The sequence below is a fragment of the Berghia stephanieae genome, chromosome 2 (genome assembly GCF_034508935.2).
Source record: "Berghia stephanieae isolate SIO BIC M18660-M18661 chromosome 2, UCSD_Bste_1.3, whole genome shotgun sequence".
NCBI lineage: Eukaryota > Metazoa > Mollusca > Gastropoda > Nudibranchia > Aeolidiidae > Berghia > Berghia stephanieae.
The window spans coordinates 44,666,096-44,682,952 of NC_088361.1; the positions used below are offsets into that span (position 1 = coordinate 44,666,096).

The window sequence follows — 16,857 nt, forward strand, 5'->3', positions numbered from 1 at the left end:
AAGATATAAAGATGTAAAGTTTTGATGTGGATTGACGAAGTTATCTCTCAAACGCAGCAGACGACAGGAAGTGAATCAGTATAAGAAAATGGCAGCTTCTGTAAACAATCGAGGCCAATTACTGTTTTTTGGGGAGCTCTAACTTTTGAGTGCAAACATATTTTGCTCTGAAATTTTTAGAGAAGCTACTTTAATATGTATCTCAGAAGGACTTTTTTTATTAAGAAGGACCATCTCTGGTTTAAAAGTTATAAGCGTTTAAACACATATACTCTCTTTACACAAAGATTACTCAAAATCATGATATTAGAAGATAATAATATTAGCATCATTGTATGTAGAATTTTATGCCCTTTCCAATGATATATAATACATGCCATTTCATTCCATTGAGAAAGAAGAATGAACATTTTAAAATCACTCCTAAATTTTTTCCCCTCAAAAACGGAAACAGAAATCCTCGCCTGTTTTCAACTCACGAGAGCTACTTCTTGCAAGTGCCTACTATAAGCACCATAGGAGTTGCCATCATGGTCGGACCATTTCGGATGTCTTTTTGATTTGAAATGATGGTTGAACGGACGTGTTTTGACAAGTACCTACCTGATATTGCAGGATCCCGATATTGCCTCAAGATGACAAACTTTTACCAGAAATTATAGATTAATTTTAAAATTATAATTATTGACACCACTCCCGTCTCCTTTACAACAAATTAACTAACAAGTTACTTTACATGCTTTCATTCCCTTTTCTAAATGTCAAAGGGCTGAGAATAATAGCTGATGAGATTTTTTTTTTCCACTGAGCCTTGCTTAATCAAATCTCTTCCCCTCAGCTTAATAACTTTTATCGCAATAACCAAATAGGTTCAGATAAAGTTAAAGTTCAATGGTCAAGTTTGCAAAAATGACTGAATTATTCAGTACACACAGATCATTTCATTTTACTATTTATACCATAGCAGGAAATCTCCATATGATATTTCAATGCATTACCTTTTTTTTCACTTTATAAATGATTGTCTTTATGAAAAAAATAATTTCTTTCAAAATCACTCTGTGCAAATGGGTAATCCCTTCAGTGGAGGAAGATTGTAATGTAGCACCTGATTGGGGATCAGTGGAGGAAGATTGTAATGTAGCATCCGATTGGGAATCAGTGGAGGAAGATTGTAATGTAGCACCTGATTGGGGATCAGTGGAGGAAGATTGTAATGTAGCACCTGATTGGGGATCAGTGGAGGAAGATTGTAATGTAGCACCTGATTGGGGATCAGTGGAGGAAGATTGTAATGTAGCACCTGATTGGGGATCAGTAGAGGAAGATTGATTTTTGGGGATGATTTTCTCTTGTATTTTTCTTTTTTGTACTATTAACACCTTTTCAGATTTTTGTCGTGTACCAATGGCTGCTCCCAATTTTTTATTTATCATCAATCAAAATATTTACATGATATCTGTGAATGTGATTTTCATTTGTTTCTAATTCTATTACAGGCTTGTTCAGTATTCCAGCAAGTTTTGCTCATACTACCTAAGCAAGGCTGAGCTTACTCCAGAAGTAGTACATAAACTACAAATGCTTAGTTCTTCTCTGAGTACAACTAGAAAATGTAAGTCAAGAGTAAAGTCAGATATGTTTCCTTATTTTAGTGTTTACTTTTTATTCTTCAGTTCAGAATTACTTTTGAATCAGCCTTTTTAAACTGTATATCATGGAGTAGATTTGTCTAATGTCTACAACAGACAACTGTTTATAAGCCCCCCGACTGAGATGATTTGAAATTTAGAAAGCCTAACATGAAACATGTGGCAAGAAATGTAGTTCAAAATCTTTCCCACTTTGACTTCCCATCTCTCTCACAACACATTTTTCTTTGCCAAAAATTTATATTTTCTGTATTTTATTCAAAGTCAAAGGATGAAAATTTATTCCATTCATAAAAAGAACCAAAAGACTTTATTTTATTTTTATACAATTCATATATGGGATTAGGCTGTTTGACACATGACGTTAGATTTCACAGAATAAGAGACAATATATAATGACCTCTCTCATTTCGAAACAGTAATAGTGTAAAATTACCTTATATGTTTATGTTTTCCACACAACTTCCCTTGATTTGCTCACAGATTTAAGGCTTTGGATATATGATACTGCATGTCTCAGCAAGCACATTTCTTTAAAGCAGTTGATATTTTTTTTGTGTGTGTCAAGTTTATTTGAATTCAAGCTAGCTGAAAATGAGGTCCGATTCATGATAGGTACATATTGCCCGCTGCTTAATGGTTTTATGTATTGTTAATTGCTTTGCTTTTATTTATTTCATTTAGATTATTGTTTCCAAAATGTTGTTATACTTCTAGAATCAGTGTTGACTCACAATCAAATGTTAATTTGTTTCTTTCCCCAGTTTTGAGACTTGGCAAAAGTATTGATTTTATTCATGGTGCACTCAACAGCATCCATTTGGTTGACAAGGTATTTCGATTGTGTCTGACATTATCTAAGCTGAATCAGTCCCTTTTCTTGATCTTTGATCACATCATTTGGGCTGGAAGAGTAGGTTTGGCTACAATAGACAAAGATAAATGGAGCAACCTTTCTGCTCGGTTTTGGTTGGTGACTATTATTCTCAATCTTCTCAGAGATTGCTACGAAATCTGCCTTATCGTTCTACAAGAACTCAAGTTGAGGACAACAAAAGCAGCACGGAGTCATTACAAAAATGGAGCATCTGGCCACAAGCAAATGACACAACCAGGGCTGAGTAATGGACAGTTGATTACAAAATGTGTCGTTGAAAATAAGCCTGTGTTTCTTGATTTAACCCTCAATTTATGTGATTTAGTATTACCATTGGAAGCTCTTGGTCACATCAAGGCCTCTCCAGGTGTCCAAGGATTAGTCGGTACAATCTCCTCTTTGATTGGAATAATCACAGCTTGGAACCCATTGTTGAGAGTCGTGCCTTCTTAGTTCATCAAGTATCACCGTTTTGAGCAGTTGTCAAAATTTGAATTCCATTACCCTTTTTTGTATAACAAATATTATATTTATTTTTGTAATATGTTGAAGAAGGGTTTGTATCTGAAACGTTAATTGTTAATGTGTTGCATTCATATTAAGTCTTTCCATTTAATTTATACCAGTGTTCACTATGTACATAATTAGGCTATAGTTATTTCTGTATTTGTGTTATTTAATTATTTTGCATTTTAACTCGGTACACTACTATTTGAACTACAGGGTGTCGTACAATATTAAAAATTTACAATTAAATGTATACAGCTGATCCTTAACTTTGACAAACAAATAAATCTATATTTTTATATTAAGTGCAGTTCATAAATATTGAATGCTCAAATATGAGAATATAAAATTTATGAATTCAGTTCGGCAGGAACACATAATGGGAGGTATGTGAGTTTGTGAAAAGGCTGAAATACTACAAGAGTATCTAACGATTTTATTTCATGACAATATTTGCTAACACAATCACTAAAACAATTGTTGCAGATAGATATTATTAGTATTCAAATTACCCTCCTTTATTGTCATGTCGTGAAGCATAACATTCCCCTGGATCTTGAGGTCATGCATTGTCCTTGCCTTACCCCAACTTGCCTCAAATATGTATAATGTCACACTAGACTAATAGTCTTTGGGCCACCAGCACCCCCCATCCCCCCCCCCCCCCCCCTCCCCCCTGGGGGAAATTTGTCACTATGTTTTCCTGATATAGCAGTTCTTAAGGTATAAAAATCCACTTGTTATGGTTTTATAAAGTGTAGCCTTCCTTGAGTTATTGCCCCTGAAAGGTCATTTAGTGCAAAAATCAACTATTTTTTTAAACAAGCAAAATTGAGTTTGTAATCGATATATTTTTATGCATAAAGACTTTCACGGCAGTATCGTGCTTAATTTAGGCATGATTGCAATATGAAGTGATAAATTTATATGAATTATATAGTGAAATATGAAAGAAAATGCCCATTTTCTCAAAAGACATTTCCACCAGATATACTTTCTTATATTAGACGTTCTTTCATTTCCTTTTTCAAAAAAAAAAGTTTTAAGTTTAACGCCCTTTTCAACTCAGTGAAGGTTATATAAAAGGCGGCACCTCCATTTTAAAGTCCGTCTGCGATTGACTGTTTAGTGGGTATATTTAGTTGAAATCGACTATTTACATTATTTGTATTGAGATTATAATTTGACGTATCATACACATTAAACAATCATTAAATAGTTGTCATATTACATGGTATCCTATGGATCAATAAACAAATTATAAGGTGAATGGCACAGGATATTCAGTTATCATACATTCCTTACTTTAAGCACGTTTTCAGTTATTGATCTTCGTCTGTATCTGAAGAATCTTCATCACTTGGAGAAGAATCAGTATCTGATGGCATCCTTTCACTGTCATCTTCCAAGACATCCTGACCATCATCAATTTCTGACAAAATGTCTTGCAAATCTCTTGGCGAAAAGTCCTCTGCAAACCATTGAATCGCTAGTCCTCCAGATGGTGAAACTCTCCAGCCATTTTCCGTTGGGTCAGGCAGATCGAAGAATTGGACAAGCGAGTTCCTCCACACCAGGGTTTGGTTGTTGGCTCTTTTCATGTGCAATTATAGAACTTGATTGCAGGGTGGCATTTGTGAAAGATCAACACCATCTGAACTAGAAAGAATGCTCTTTTTGCCCTTAAAACTCTGCCTTACTTTATTATATCTGAGCTTATCAACAGAGTTGTAAGTGTCTTTTCCATATAGAGTGCACACAAAAGCTTCCAATTTAGACTGGTCAGTTGGGCATACTTCTTGTGCTGTTCCAAGCCTGGCAAAGACATCGATTAGAGACTGATACTTCATAAGAGTTTTCAGTGGCCTTACTTTTCCCTTTCCTGCAAAACAGCTTGTTGTGTCACAGCCAGTTAAAGCGTGGAGGCCAAGAATTGCTTCTCTTAAACATGAAGACATTGATGATGCTAGACTTGACATATCTATTTGGCGTCGATTGTTTCGTGTTCCAGTGTCAAAAATGAGAGTTTTATTAATCTTGTCTGCAAATGACTGAAGGAGGAGAAAGACGTCTGTATCAGGGGATTTGATAATTATTCTTTTTATAGCGTCCTGATTTGAAATATATGAACAATGGAGAATTATTCGAGTATCTGCTTCCTCTTGTGAAGAAAACAGATCTTGAATTGGTCTTGAAATCACTGATCTTCCATCTTCACTTGTGATAAATTCGCACCTATCTTCACATACATAAAAAATTTCTCTGTCTAATAAGTCGGGGGCATAAAGATCCTTTTGAATTTCCGAGAGAAGAAAATTGGTCAGTGTCTTCTTATTTGCATCACTAGCCAAAAATGCTTTCCAGTTCGATGGTATTTTCATGGCAGGTCCTTTAAGAAGGAAGGAGTCATTTGTTCGCCCCCTTCTGTCTCGTTCACTGCTCTTTATAGAGTCTGATTTGTATGTGTCTGTAATAAAATGTACTGGTGTTCTCTGGGGTAAAGTGTGTAAAAATTTCTTTGGGAGTTCTCCAAATGTGCTAGGTATATCTGTAAGACTATGAAAAAAAACCATTCCGTCTATGACATGAACTGTGCCTTGCATCTTTGAGAGGTCTTCCGTGACAAGAAACTCCTGTTTTTTAATGACACTTAAGAGCTGTGCTTTATTTGTCTTGAGTGTTAAGCCATCGGGCGAGGCCAAGGACCATGGAGTTGGACTCAGTGGATAGCATAGAACCTTTTCCATGTCTATGTCATGCTCGTGTGACAAAACCAGTAGCTGCCCAAAAAGGTTTCGTTGAACTTTCATTTTTACTTCCTTTGTTTTACTTTTGACCGTGACAACATTTGCGGCAAAGGCAAAAGTTTTAATTCCTGCTTTTGGTAGGGGATGTTTGAACGCAACAGATTTATCTTTTAGTCTTGTGTCAACAAAGCTCTCGAATCTTTCCTTTCCATATTTATCTACTTTCATTAGGTCATTTGTAACATCTTCTGACACTTTCTTCCCAGATGACAAGCAAACTAATGTATCAGCACTCAATTCATAAGGGTTGGTGAATGCTGAAAATGCCCTTACAGTACTCCTAACACGTTTCTCACTCAGCTGCCTTTCTGAAACATTCATGTCTTTGTGACTATCAAGTGACTTTGAATCCATGTTGGTAATCTTTTGCAAAGCCGAAACATACTGAGATCTATTGTGACGTGTCACACACCACCTGTAATAGGTGGAAAGGATTCTGCTAAACCCAACTATGCCTCCTCTTGTTTTTGCATCCTTGTTTATGGTTTGTTCTATCGTCATATCAATAGCACATCTTCCAGAAGGCACATATGACCTGGACACACTGAATCCTTTGTTTTTAATCAAACATTTTGCCTCGTCTGGTAGATTGAGAAGCATTACATAATACAGACTGAGGTATTTTGCATAATTCTGGTTATTCATGCAAAACAGGAGGGGGCACAGCTTCTGCAAGGATGAGACATGCATGTCAAAGTTGTTGGTTCTTGTTGCCACTGAAAAGTGGAATACATTCCATACCTTTTCCATGTAGTCAAACCAAAACTTTGCTGTATTTCCATATTTTCCACACTTTACTTGTTCCTTGAAAAACTCATATTGTGCAAAAAGAAGGTTAAAATTTTCCGATCTGACAGCATTGTCAAATGCACCATGGCATACATTTTAGATTCAAGGCTTTTTATTTCCGATGTTAGTTCTACAACCAATTGATTTGAACATGTTTGAACAAAAGAGGTAAAAAGCAATCTTTCCAGAGCTTCTACCATACACGCATGAATCCTCATTGCTCGATTGTAATGTCTACCTTTAAAACACTGTCCAAAGAACCACTTGCACAAAATTTCTATCTATGACGACGTATACATCTGTAATAAATATGTATGTTGCTGAACACTTGGAATACATTTCAATCAATTGTGTCCTATCTCTCTCACACACATTCAAGTAAAAGTTGAAAACACTGTTGAATTCCCGTTCATTGTGAGGGGGCTATGCCTTTATATATATATATATATATATATATATATATATATATATATATATATATATAAATAAATATATATATATATATATATTTATTTATATACAAACCATACATAACTGCTTCAGGAATTAATATTAAGAGGTATTAGTGAAATAGATACAAGTTTCTTAATGGTTGAGGTATGCACAGTCGATTGAAGAGACTAAATATTTGTAAACAGCAGCCATTTTGTATCGCACAAATTGCACGTGATTCAGTATCGATACCAAGTTTCTAGCATAGTATCGAGTGAAGACATTAACTAAACCAAAGGAAAGGATAAAACCATGGGGAATTATATTCTGTATTTATATTATTTGCCTGGAAATACTTTGATAATACCACAAAGCCAAGGTTTCAAAAAATATTCTAATTGTACTAAATCTTCCGAGTCCCTCACTTAACCTACCAAGGCAACACTGGATATTAACTGTCTACTCCATGCCCAATTTTGATAACACTCTTTTTTACAATAATAGAAGATCAAATTCAACAATAACTACAGTTGAAATAACTTGCCAATGCTATCAAACTGGGTTTAGATAGTATTCATTATACTTTTGAGAAAACTGCTGTTGAAGTTTGTTTTTTCTTATGTAAGCCATGTAAATTAATAAAATAAAATGCTCATAAAACATAAACTTGATTATTTTTATAACTAAAATGACTGGGAATGATTTTGTCAATACTGTGCATTGCTTATGACCTAAAAAAAAAAATTCAAAATTTTAAAAAGATTCTGCACTCAATGACCTTCAAAGGGCCATAACTCGGGCAGGAGACACTGGATTTTTGCATAACAAGTGGATTTAGGATCGGGCTAAGATACACTTCAATCTGGTATAGGTTTAAAATTTCCCCCAGGGGGGGGGGGGGGGGGGGGGGGTGGAGAGTTTCGAACCGTGGCCCATCGACTATAAATGCAGAAAAGTAATCTTTCAGAGCCATTAGGCCCATGGAGCCTGGTTTATCCTGGTTTCTACAGCGCGAAACAGGCAATAGCAATTGCTTGTTACCCTTTGGATAGGACGTTAGTCTATCTCTTTCCACCAGATCTAACACTCAACTACCCAATCACTGCTAGGTGGACAGGTGGGTCAGAAAAAAAAATCTTGACTTCACCGGGCATCAATCTCGGCACATGTGAAGAAGTGCTTTACCAACTGAGCTATCCAGACCCCCTCTGATAATCAGGCTCTTTATAAAATAAGAAATAAAGTAATAGAATTCCCTTATAAATCCTCAGGAAAGGTTGAAAAATGAATAATAAATTGAAATTGTCCCTAATATGATACTATAATATTGTTAAGCAGTCTGTCTGATTTTGTTAATTATGATTACAAGATATTCCCATAGTGAGCAGGGAGGTCATTTACTGTGTCTTCTATACCCCTATACGTTTTCTGTCTTTGTCATAGTGCGGCTATGTGGTCTTGAGGTATGACACTCACTTTCAGATCGGAAGGTCCTGGGTTCAAGCCTCGCTTGGTGCATAGTTGAGTCTTTAGAGAAGGCTCTTTACTCACATTCTCTCACCATACTCAGGTGTAAAATGAGTACCCAGCCGTTAACAGCGTTGTCTCCTTCTACGTGTTAAATGCTGTTGTTGATCAGGGACTCCTTGTAAAGCGCTTTGAGCGTGTTTAGTGGATATTGCACTATATAAAAGCTCATTTTTTTTGTCTTGGAATGAGATCACCTAGTTTTGTCCTAGCCGAGGCCAGAGTATTTGACTGGGAGAGAAACAGCCAAATGTATAGTTATAGTTTTGGGAGATGATACATATTTTTTCCTTGTAAATCATATCTCTGTTATGTACTGTTACATATTTTGTTTGATTATATAATGGTTTGTAAACTTTTAGGTGATCTCAAACTAAGTACTTTGATCGTGTGCTCTTGGAATCTACACCTGTTTCCTATTTGAACCAATTCCCCTTTGTCTTACCTTTTCTTGGGTGCTTTTATTATAATTCTAAAACTAAAACTTTTTACTATCGCATTTTCTTCCTTTTTACTGGCGCTGATATGACCTTAATGTGTTGCAAGCGCTGTAAGACCCTTATAAACAAAAACAAATGTGTCACAGGCACTGTAAAACCCTTAAAAGATATATAAAAAAAACTTTTATATTGTAAAATTGACATGTGTGTCAGTAAACCAAATTTCTGAACCAGTCTCTCTTGGTGTATACAGTATTAAAATTATGATGCTCTGTCAAGTTAATTGTTCAGTGAAAATAGTGGGTTGTTAGAAGAGGTGGATGACAGAGGAATGTTTTTAATAGCTGGGTGAGGATCCTGACCTCCCATAGTGGGCAGGGAGGTACTTACCGCATCTTCTATCACCCTGTGTCTGTTTTCCAACTTGCTTTCTGTCTTTGTCTTGGAATGAGATTACTTGGTTTTGTCCTGACCCTGGCCGGAGTCCTAGCTGGGAGGGAAACAGTCAAATGTATAGTTATTGTTTTGGGAGATGATATTTTTTTCCTTGTAAGTCATCTCTCTTATGTATTATTATATGTTATTTTGAATGTATAATGTAAACATTTGAGTGTATTCCTCTTTGTTGGATTTTGTGCTTGTGTCCGGATGAGACTTTTAGGTGATCTCAAACTAAGTACATTGGTGGTATGCTCTTGGAATCTACATCTGATCCCTATTTGTTCCCAGTTCCCCTTTTGTCTTACTTTTTCTTGAGTGCTCTAATTGTAATTCTAGAACTTTTTACTATCCCATTTTCTGCCTTTTTACTGGCGCTTACATGACCTAAATGTGTTGCAAGCGCCGTAAAACCCTTAAAAACAAACAAGTTTTTAATAGGAAAATATTTGTTTCATGAGATTAGCATGTCATTATATGAAATAGGCTATTAGAAGATAGGTCAATGGACAATAACTACTGTATTATTTTTTTATTGAATTGATGATTATTATTATTATCATTAATATTATTATTGTTATCATTATTATGATTATTATTATTAACAACATAATTTTAGTTGTAATTATTATTACAAGAAATGCTAGATTAAGATCAGGATTAGAGATTACCCAATACTCGACAAATAACGAATACCACAACGCACAAAAATTGCTTTACCATTGTATTCCGGTAAGGATTTTTGCTTTGTCAACATCGAAAATTGGATTGCATCACATGCCTATTACTGTTTCAAAAACAATGAAAATATTCTTAAATCTAAAATATTGTTTCATTCGTGTAACTTATACTTACAAACACTTTTTAAAGTATCTGGAACTATTTAATAACTTATTTTAATTTTTTAATGGAAAATATCCTTTCAATGCTCCTTGCTTTCGGGTCACAAGATCTTACGTCCATTAGTATGACATGAAGAAAACACTTTAAATCATATAATTTTGAAGTAAGAGAAGATTTCAGTTTGTCTCATGACTTTCTTCATACAGGATGGAATCAAATTTTTGATGTTATCATTTATCATTTCAATGTTAAGAGAGCTCACACTCTTACGCATCTGGGTGGGGATCCTGACCTCCCATAGCGGGCAGGGAGGTACATACTGTGTCTTCTATCCCCTTATATCTGTTATCCAACATGCTTTCTGTCTTTGTCTCGGAATGAGATTACTTGGTTTTGTCCTGGCACTGGCCGGAATCCTAGCTGGGAGGGAAACAGTCAAATGCAGTTATTGTTTTGGGAGATGATATTTTTTTCCTTGTAAATCATCTCTCTCTTATGTATTATTATTTTTATTTTGAATGTATAATGTAAGCATTTGAGTGTGTTCTTCTTTGTTGGATTTTGTGCTTGTGTCTGGATGAGACTTGTAGGTGATTTCAAACTAAGTACATTGGTGGTGTGCTCTTGGATTCTACATCTGATCCCTATTTGTTCTCAATTCCCCTTTGTCTTACTTTTTCTTGGGTGCTTTAATTGTAATTCTAGAACTTTTTGCTATCCCATTTTCTTCCTTTTTACTGGCGCTGATATAACCTAAATGTGTTGCAAGCGCCGTAAAACCCTTAAAAACAAAACAAACAAACTCTTACGCATCCGAGTTGTAGAAGAAATATTGTTTATTTTTGCATTACATTTTTTCCCCATTTTTTAAATGTAACATTTAATTTTTGCAAAATTGAATGTTCTTGGATGTAATGGACCTTAATTCTTTTGTCTTGACTTTAAAAAACAGCTTTATTGTAGATTCTAGAGTGCTTGATAAAAGTTTGTAGCTGTCTTAACTAAGTCTCCTTTTTTGTTTAGTAATAATAATATGTTACAGGGAATGACTTAATCAGTCGGATGGTGAAAAGGTTTGAACTGAGATATTGCCAAGTTTAGTTAGAAGGTCAATTTTTTATCAAAAATGAGTTCATGTCATAAACGATTAAAAATATTCTTTGTCTTAGTGTGGGATTGCTTGGTTTTGTCCCCACCCTGGCCGGAGTCCTTGACTGGGAGGGAAACAGTCAAATGCATAGTTATTGTTTTGGGAGATATTTTTTTCCTTGTAAATCATCTCTCTTATGTATTATTATATTTGTTATTTTTAATGTATAATGAAATGTAAGCATTTGATTGTAATCCTCTTTGTTGGATCTTATGCTTGTGTCTGGATGAGACTTATAGTTATAGGTGGTCTCAGACTGAGTACATTGATGGTATGCTCTTGGAATCTACATCTGATCCTTATTTGTTCCCAGGTCCCTTTGTCTTACTTTTTCTTGGGTGCTTTAATTGTAATTCTAGAACTTTTTTTTACTATCCCATTTTCTTCTTTTTTACTGGCGCTGATATGACCTAAATGACTAAATGTGTTGCAAGCGCCATAAAACCTTTAAAAACAAAAAAACAAAAATAATTTGAACAGGACTAGGGTAAACTGAAATGGTATTTCCCATGGACAAATAACAACATTAACAGAACCAGTGACATAGGGGTAAAAAAAGGAATAGCAAGGGCAGCTGGCTGTGCAATACACAAGAATCAACCAGCATTCCTCTACCCTACGGAGAATTCCAATCACCATTCTGGGCGGGGCTCCTGACCTCCCATAGTGGGCAGAGAGGTACTTGTTGTCTTCTATCCCCCTGTATCTGTTTTCCAATTGCTTTCTGTCTTTGTCTTGGAATGAGATTACTTAGTTTTGTCCTGACCCTGGCTGGAATCCTTTGCTGGGAGGAAACAGTTGAATGTATAGTTATAGTTTTGGGAGATTTTTTTTTTTCCTTGTAAATCATCTCTCTGTTATGTATTGTTTTTTTTTAACATATTTGTAAACATTTGAGTTTGAGTGTATTCCTCTTAGTGGGATCTTGTGCTGGTGTATGGGTGACTTTTAGATGATCTCAAGCTAAATTCTTTGATAGTGCGCTCTTGGAATCTATTTCTGTTTTCTATTTGAACCAATTCCCCTTTGTCTTACCTTTTCTTGGGTGTTTTAATTGTAATTCTAGAACTTTTTACTATCCCATTTTCTATCCCCTTATATCTGTTTTCCAACATGCTTTCTGTCTTTGTCTCGGAATGAGATTACTTGGTTTTGTCCTGGCACTGGCCGGAATCCTAGCTGGGAGGGAAACAGTCAAATGCATAGTTATTGTTTTGGGAGATGATATTTTTTTCCTTGTAAATCATCTCTCTGTTATGTATTATTATATTTGTTATTTTTAATGTATAATGTAAGCATTTGAGTGTGTTCCTCTTTGTTGGATTTTGTGCTTGTGTCCGGATGAGACTTCTAGGTGATCTCAAACTAAGTACATTGGTGGTGTGCTCTTGGAATCTACATCTGATCCCTATTTGTTCTCAGTTCCCCTTTGTCTTACTTTTTCTTGGGTGCTTTAATTGTAATTCTAGAACTTTTTACTATCCCATTTTCTTCATTTTTACTGGCGCTGATATAACCTAAATGAGTTGCAAGCGCCGTAAAACCCTTCAAAACAAACAAAACAAACATGTCCCATTTTCTTCCTTTTTACTGGCTCGGATATGACCTTAATGTGTTGCAAGCGCCGTAAAACCCTTAAAATAAAATCAAACAACAAACAAACCAATCATCACTGAACGTATTTAAGTTTGAGTGTACCCTTTTTTTAAAAAATCCTGTGCCTGTGTCTTGATTGGGATTTTGTTCTTCGATCAATGTACGGGTATATTCTGTTTTAAATTTCAGTTTCCTTTGTCTTACTTTTTTTGGCACCAGCTAGCACAGAGGAATGTTTTTAATAGCTGGGTGGGGATCCTGACCTCCCATAGTGGGCAGGGAGGTACTTACTGCATCTTCTATCACCCTGTGTCTGTTTTCCAACTTGCATTCTGTCTTTGTCTTGGAATGAGATTACTTGGTTTTGTCCTGGCCCTGGCCGGAGTCCTAGCTGGGAGGGAAACAGTCAAATGCATAGTTATTGTTTTGGGAGATGATATTTTTTTCATTGTAAATCATCTCTCTGTAATGTATTATTATTTTAATGTATAATGTAGGCATTTGAGTGTATTCCTCTTTGTTGGATTTTGTGCTTGTGTCTGGACGAGACTTATAGGTGATCTCAAACTAGGTGCATTGGTGGTATGCTCTTGGAATCTACATCTGATCCCTATTTGTTCCCAGTTGCGGGTGGTTGGATGGGAGCATCACCCTTGAATCATATACCTATGATGTTCGCATGGGTGTACGATCCGATAGTGATGTCGTTTCTTCTTCTCTTTACTAGCCTATCCTGCTTCTTTGGTTTGTGGTTGTATTTTTGACAGGGGATATTTTTTTTTCTGTAAATCTTCTGCCTGTTTGTTCTTGGTTATTTATAATTTAGCTTATGATATCTTTAGGTTATGATTTTGATTTACATTTGTACTATTTTTGTTAGATTGCTTGTTTTTTTTTTGTTTCAGCGGTCTCTCATATAACCTCAATTGTGTTGGAAGAGACCTAAAGCAACAAACAAACAAACAAAAATTCCCAGTTCCCCTATGTCTTACTTTTTCTTGGGTGTTTTAATTGTAATTCTAGAACTTTTTACTGTCCCATTTTCTTCCTTTTTACTGGCGCTGATATAACCTAAATGTGTTGCAAGCGCCGTAAAACCCTTAAAAACAAAACAAACAACCAGCTAGCACTGGCAAACTTTACATCTACATAATTTCTTTTTCTGATGCTGATACTGATTACATTCAGTCGTTGTCGTAATCACTGGAAGGCTTTGCAACAAAAAATTATGATTTCCATAGAAGCTGAATGTAGTAATCCTGAGTGGTAAGAATCCAATATTTATTGGGAGTATAACTTTCAGTTGTATGCAGATAAGAAATGCATTACTGTATATATGTAGTAAGTAAAAGCAGTGGAGAAATAGGATTGTTTTTGTTTTTGCTTTGTTTGTTAGTGTTAGATTTAGATATATTTCAAAGCTCATGGTTATTTATTTTTTTTAAAAGAAAGTATAGTTCTATCGAAATGTTACTTTCATGACACAAAATGAAATACAGATTCTAAGCAAATTTCATTATTGTCCCATTTTCTCTCTTCTCTTCAGCAAAGCATAGAACTTATTATTACTATGCCTGTGCTATATGACTATACTATACAGCACATAAGGGTTTTATTATATTTAATCATGATCAACATCATCAATATTGTTATGTTTTCTACATTATATATATATTAATCTACCGCCCCCCCCCCCCCCCCCCCCCCCCCCCCAAAGATCCTGTGCTCGAGTAAGAAATATCGAGAATCGGGAATGGGACCATTTTCTTATTACTGTACCTTTAACTTTAATGACTCTGCGATTGATTCAAAGTCAAAGACTCATTTTTGCATTGATCCATTTGCCCCTCAGGCTAATTCTATTATCAGACTATTTTATTCTTCATGGCAACTATATGACCTAAAAGTAAAAGTGTCATAGCAAAGGAATAATTATGAAATTGTAAAGAATTTAATTTTTTAATTTAGTAAATCAGATTATAAATACTTTCTTTTGTCTTTCTTACTTTATACATTATTTGTTGCCCAGTTCTTTCACAAAGTAAAGGTGTTATTAAAAGTGTGATTTTCAAGATGTCAAAAATATCTGGGAACTGGGATTGGGATCAATGTTACTAGCCTACTCTCTCCAATATCTTGCTGATTTTTTTTTTATTTTTAATTACGCCCTTTAATACAGCATCATTGGATACCGTTGCCTTCTGGATGGGGTTCATGACCTCCCATAGTGGGCAGGGAGGTACTTTCAGTGTCTTCTATCCCCATATATTTGTTTTCCAACTTGCTTTCTGTCTTCGTCTTGGAATGAGATACATATAGGGCTACTTGGTTTTGTCCTGGCCCTGGCCGGATACCCTGGCTGAGAGGGAAACAGTCAAATTGGTTAGTTTTGAGAGATAATGTTTTTTCCTTCATCTCTCTGTTATGTACTAATTTTGTAAACATTTGAGTGTATTCCTCTTAGTGGGGACTTGTGCTGGTGTCTGGGGGAGATTTTTAGGTGATTTCAAACTACAGTGGAACCTCCCGATTACGACACCTCCGAATAGCGACAACCTCCTGATAACGACATTGACCCCTGGTCCCGATTTTTTTTTCTATTTAAGATCAGTAAAAAAAAACTCCAAATAACGACACACCTTTTGATAAAACCTCTGAATAACGACATCATTTAGGCGATTTTCGGCAGTATTCGTAGATATCTGATACTAAAAATACAGAGTATGAGTACTCAAAGTTTATAAAAGCGATTCCTGCTTGAACCAATGAGAACGCAGCTTTTTTTGACGAATCTTGGCTGATATGCATTAATAAAAACCAAGGTAGGTATAAATGTTAGTGTAAGCAAGTAAACACAAAATCTTGGAAAATGTGATATTATGTGGTGATAGTAGTAGTAATAGTAGTAATAATAATAATAGTAGTATAGTAAGTAGTAGTAGTGTTTTTGTGGGAGGAGGAGGAATTTTATCTAACTCGCAGCGTCCGAATTACCTATTTTTGTTTGTTTTAAAGGGTTTTACAGCGCTTGTGACACATCTATGTAATATCAGCGCCAGTAAAAAGGAAGAAAATTGGATAGTAAAAAACATTCTAGATTTACAATTGAAATGACATAAGAAAAAGTAAGACAAAGGGGAATGGTTTAAATAGGGAACAGATGTAGATTCCAGGAGCACACTATCAGTGTACTCAGTTCAGATCACCTAAAAGTTTCATCCAGATACACGCACAAGAACCCTCCAAGAGGAATACACTACAATGTTTTTTTGTTTTGTCAATGTTAATAAAAACTGGTCCCGTGGGCCTTACCACGCCCACTTTGTCCGCCATCTTGGAAACCTCTAAATAACGACATAAAAACGCGGCCCCGTGGCATGTCGTTATCGGAGGTTCCACTGTAAATACACTGATGTGTGCTCTTGGAATCTAAATCTGTTCCCTACTTGAACCGTTTCCCCTTGTCTTACTTTTTCCTCAAGTTCCTTTAATTGTACATCTTGAATGTTTTTACTATCCAATTTTCTTCCTTTTTACTGGAGCTAAATATATAAATATATGGCCTAAATGTAAAACCCTTAAAAACAAAAAAACAATACCTTAGCCTTGGTATTCCATGAAGGAATATAGATAATTCATCAAACAAATGTCTGATGTCATCAGTTATCACCCATGTTGTCCAAGTGAGCAAACTGGGGGGATAATAATTTTGCCCAAGAAAATAAACGAAAGTGACTGAAGCTGGGCGCAAACTATGGAGCTTCCGGGTCACAGTGCAATACCTTTACACTCAGGCCAC

At 35.5% G+C, this 16,857-nt stretch overlaps 1 protein-coding gene across 2 annotated transcripts in view; it reads left to right on the plus strand.

The window, feature by feature from the left end:
* The window catches only part of LOC144964953 (peroxisomal membrane protein 11B-like), an 8,082-nt gene extending 1,027 nt beyond the window's left edge, over positions 1 to 7,055 (plus strand). Inside the window, exons 1-3 of one of the 2 annotated variants that reach the window (XM_078899767.1) lie at positions 1 to 595; positions 1,500 to 1,615; positions 2,417 to 7,055. The exon at positions 1 to 595 is cut by the window's left edge and continues 464 nt beyond it. In XM_078899767.1, coding sequence (XP_078755893.1) covers positions 567 to 595; positions 1,500 to 1,615; positions 2,417 to 2,982 — 711 coding nt within the window. In that variant the 5' untranslated portion in view covers positions 1 to 566 and the 3' untranslated portion in view covers positions 2,983 to 7,055. The remainder of the gene's footprint in view (positions 596 to 1,499; positions 1,616 to 2,416) is intronic. The other variant, XM_078899766.1, reaches the window with a different exon arrangement.
* The last annotated feature ends 9,802 nt before the right edge of the window (positions 7,056 to 16,857 follow it).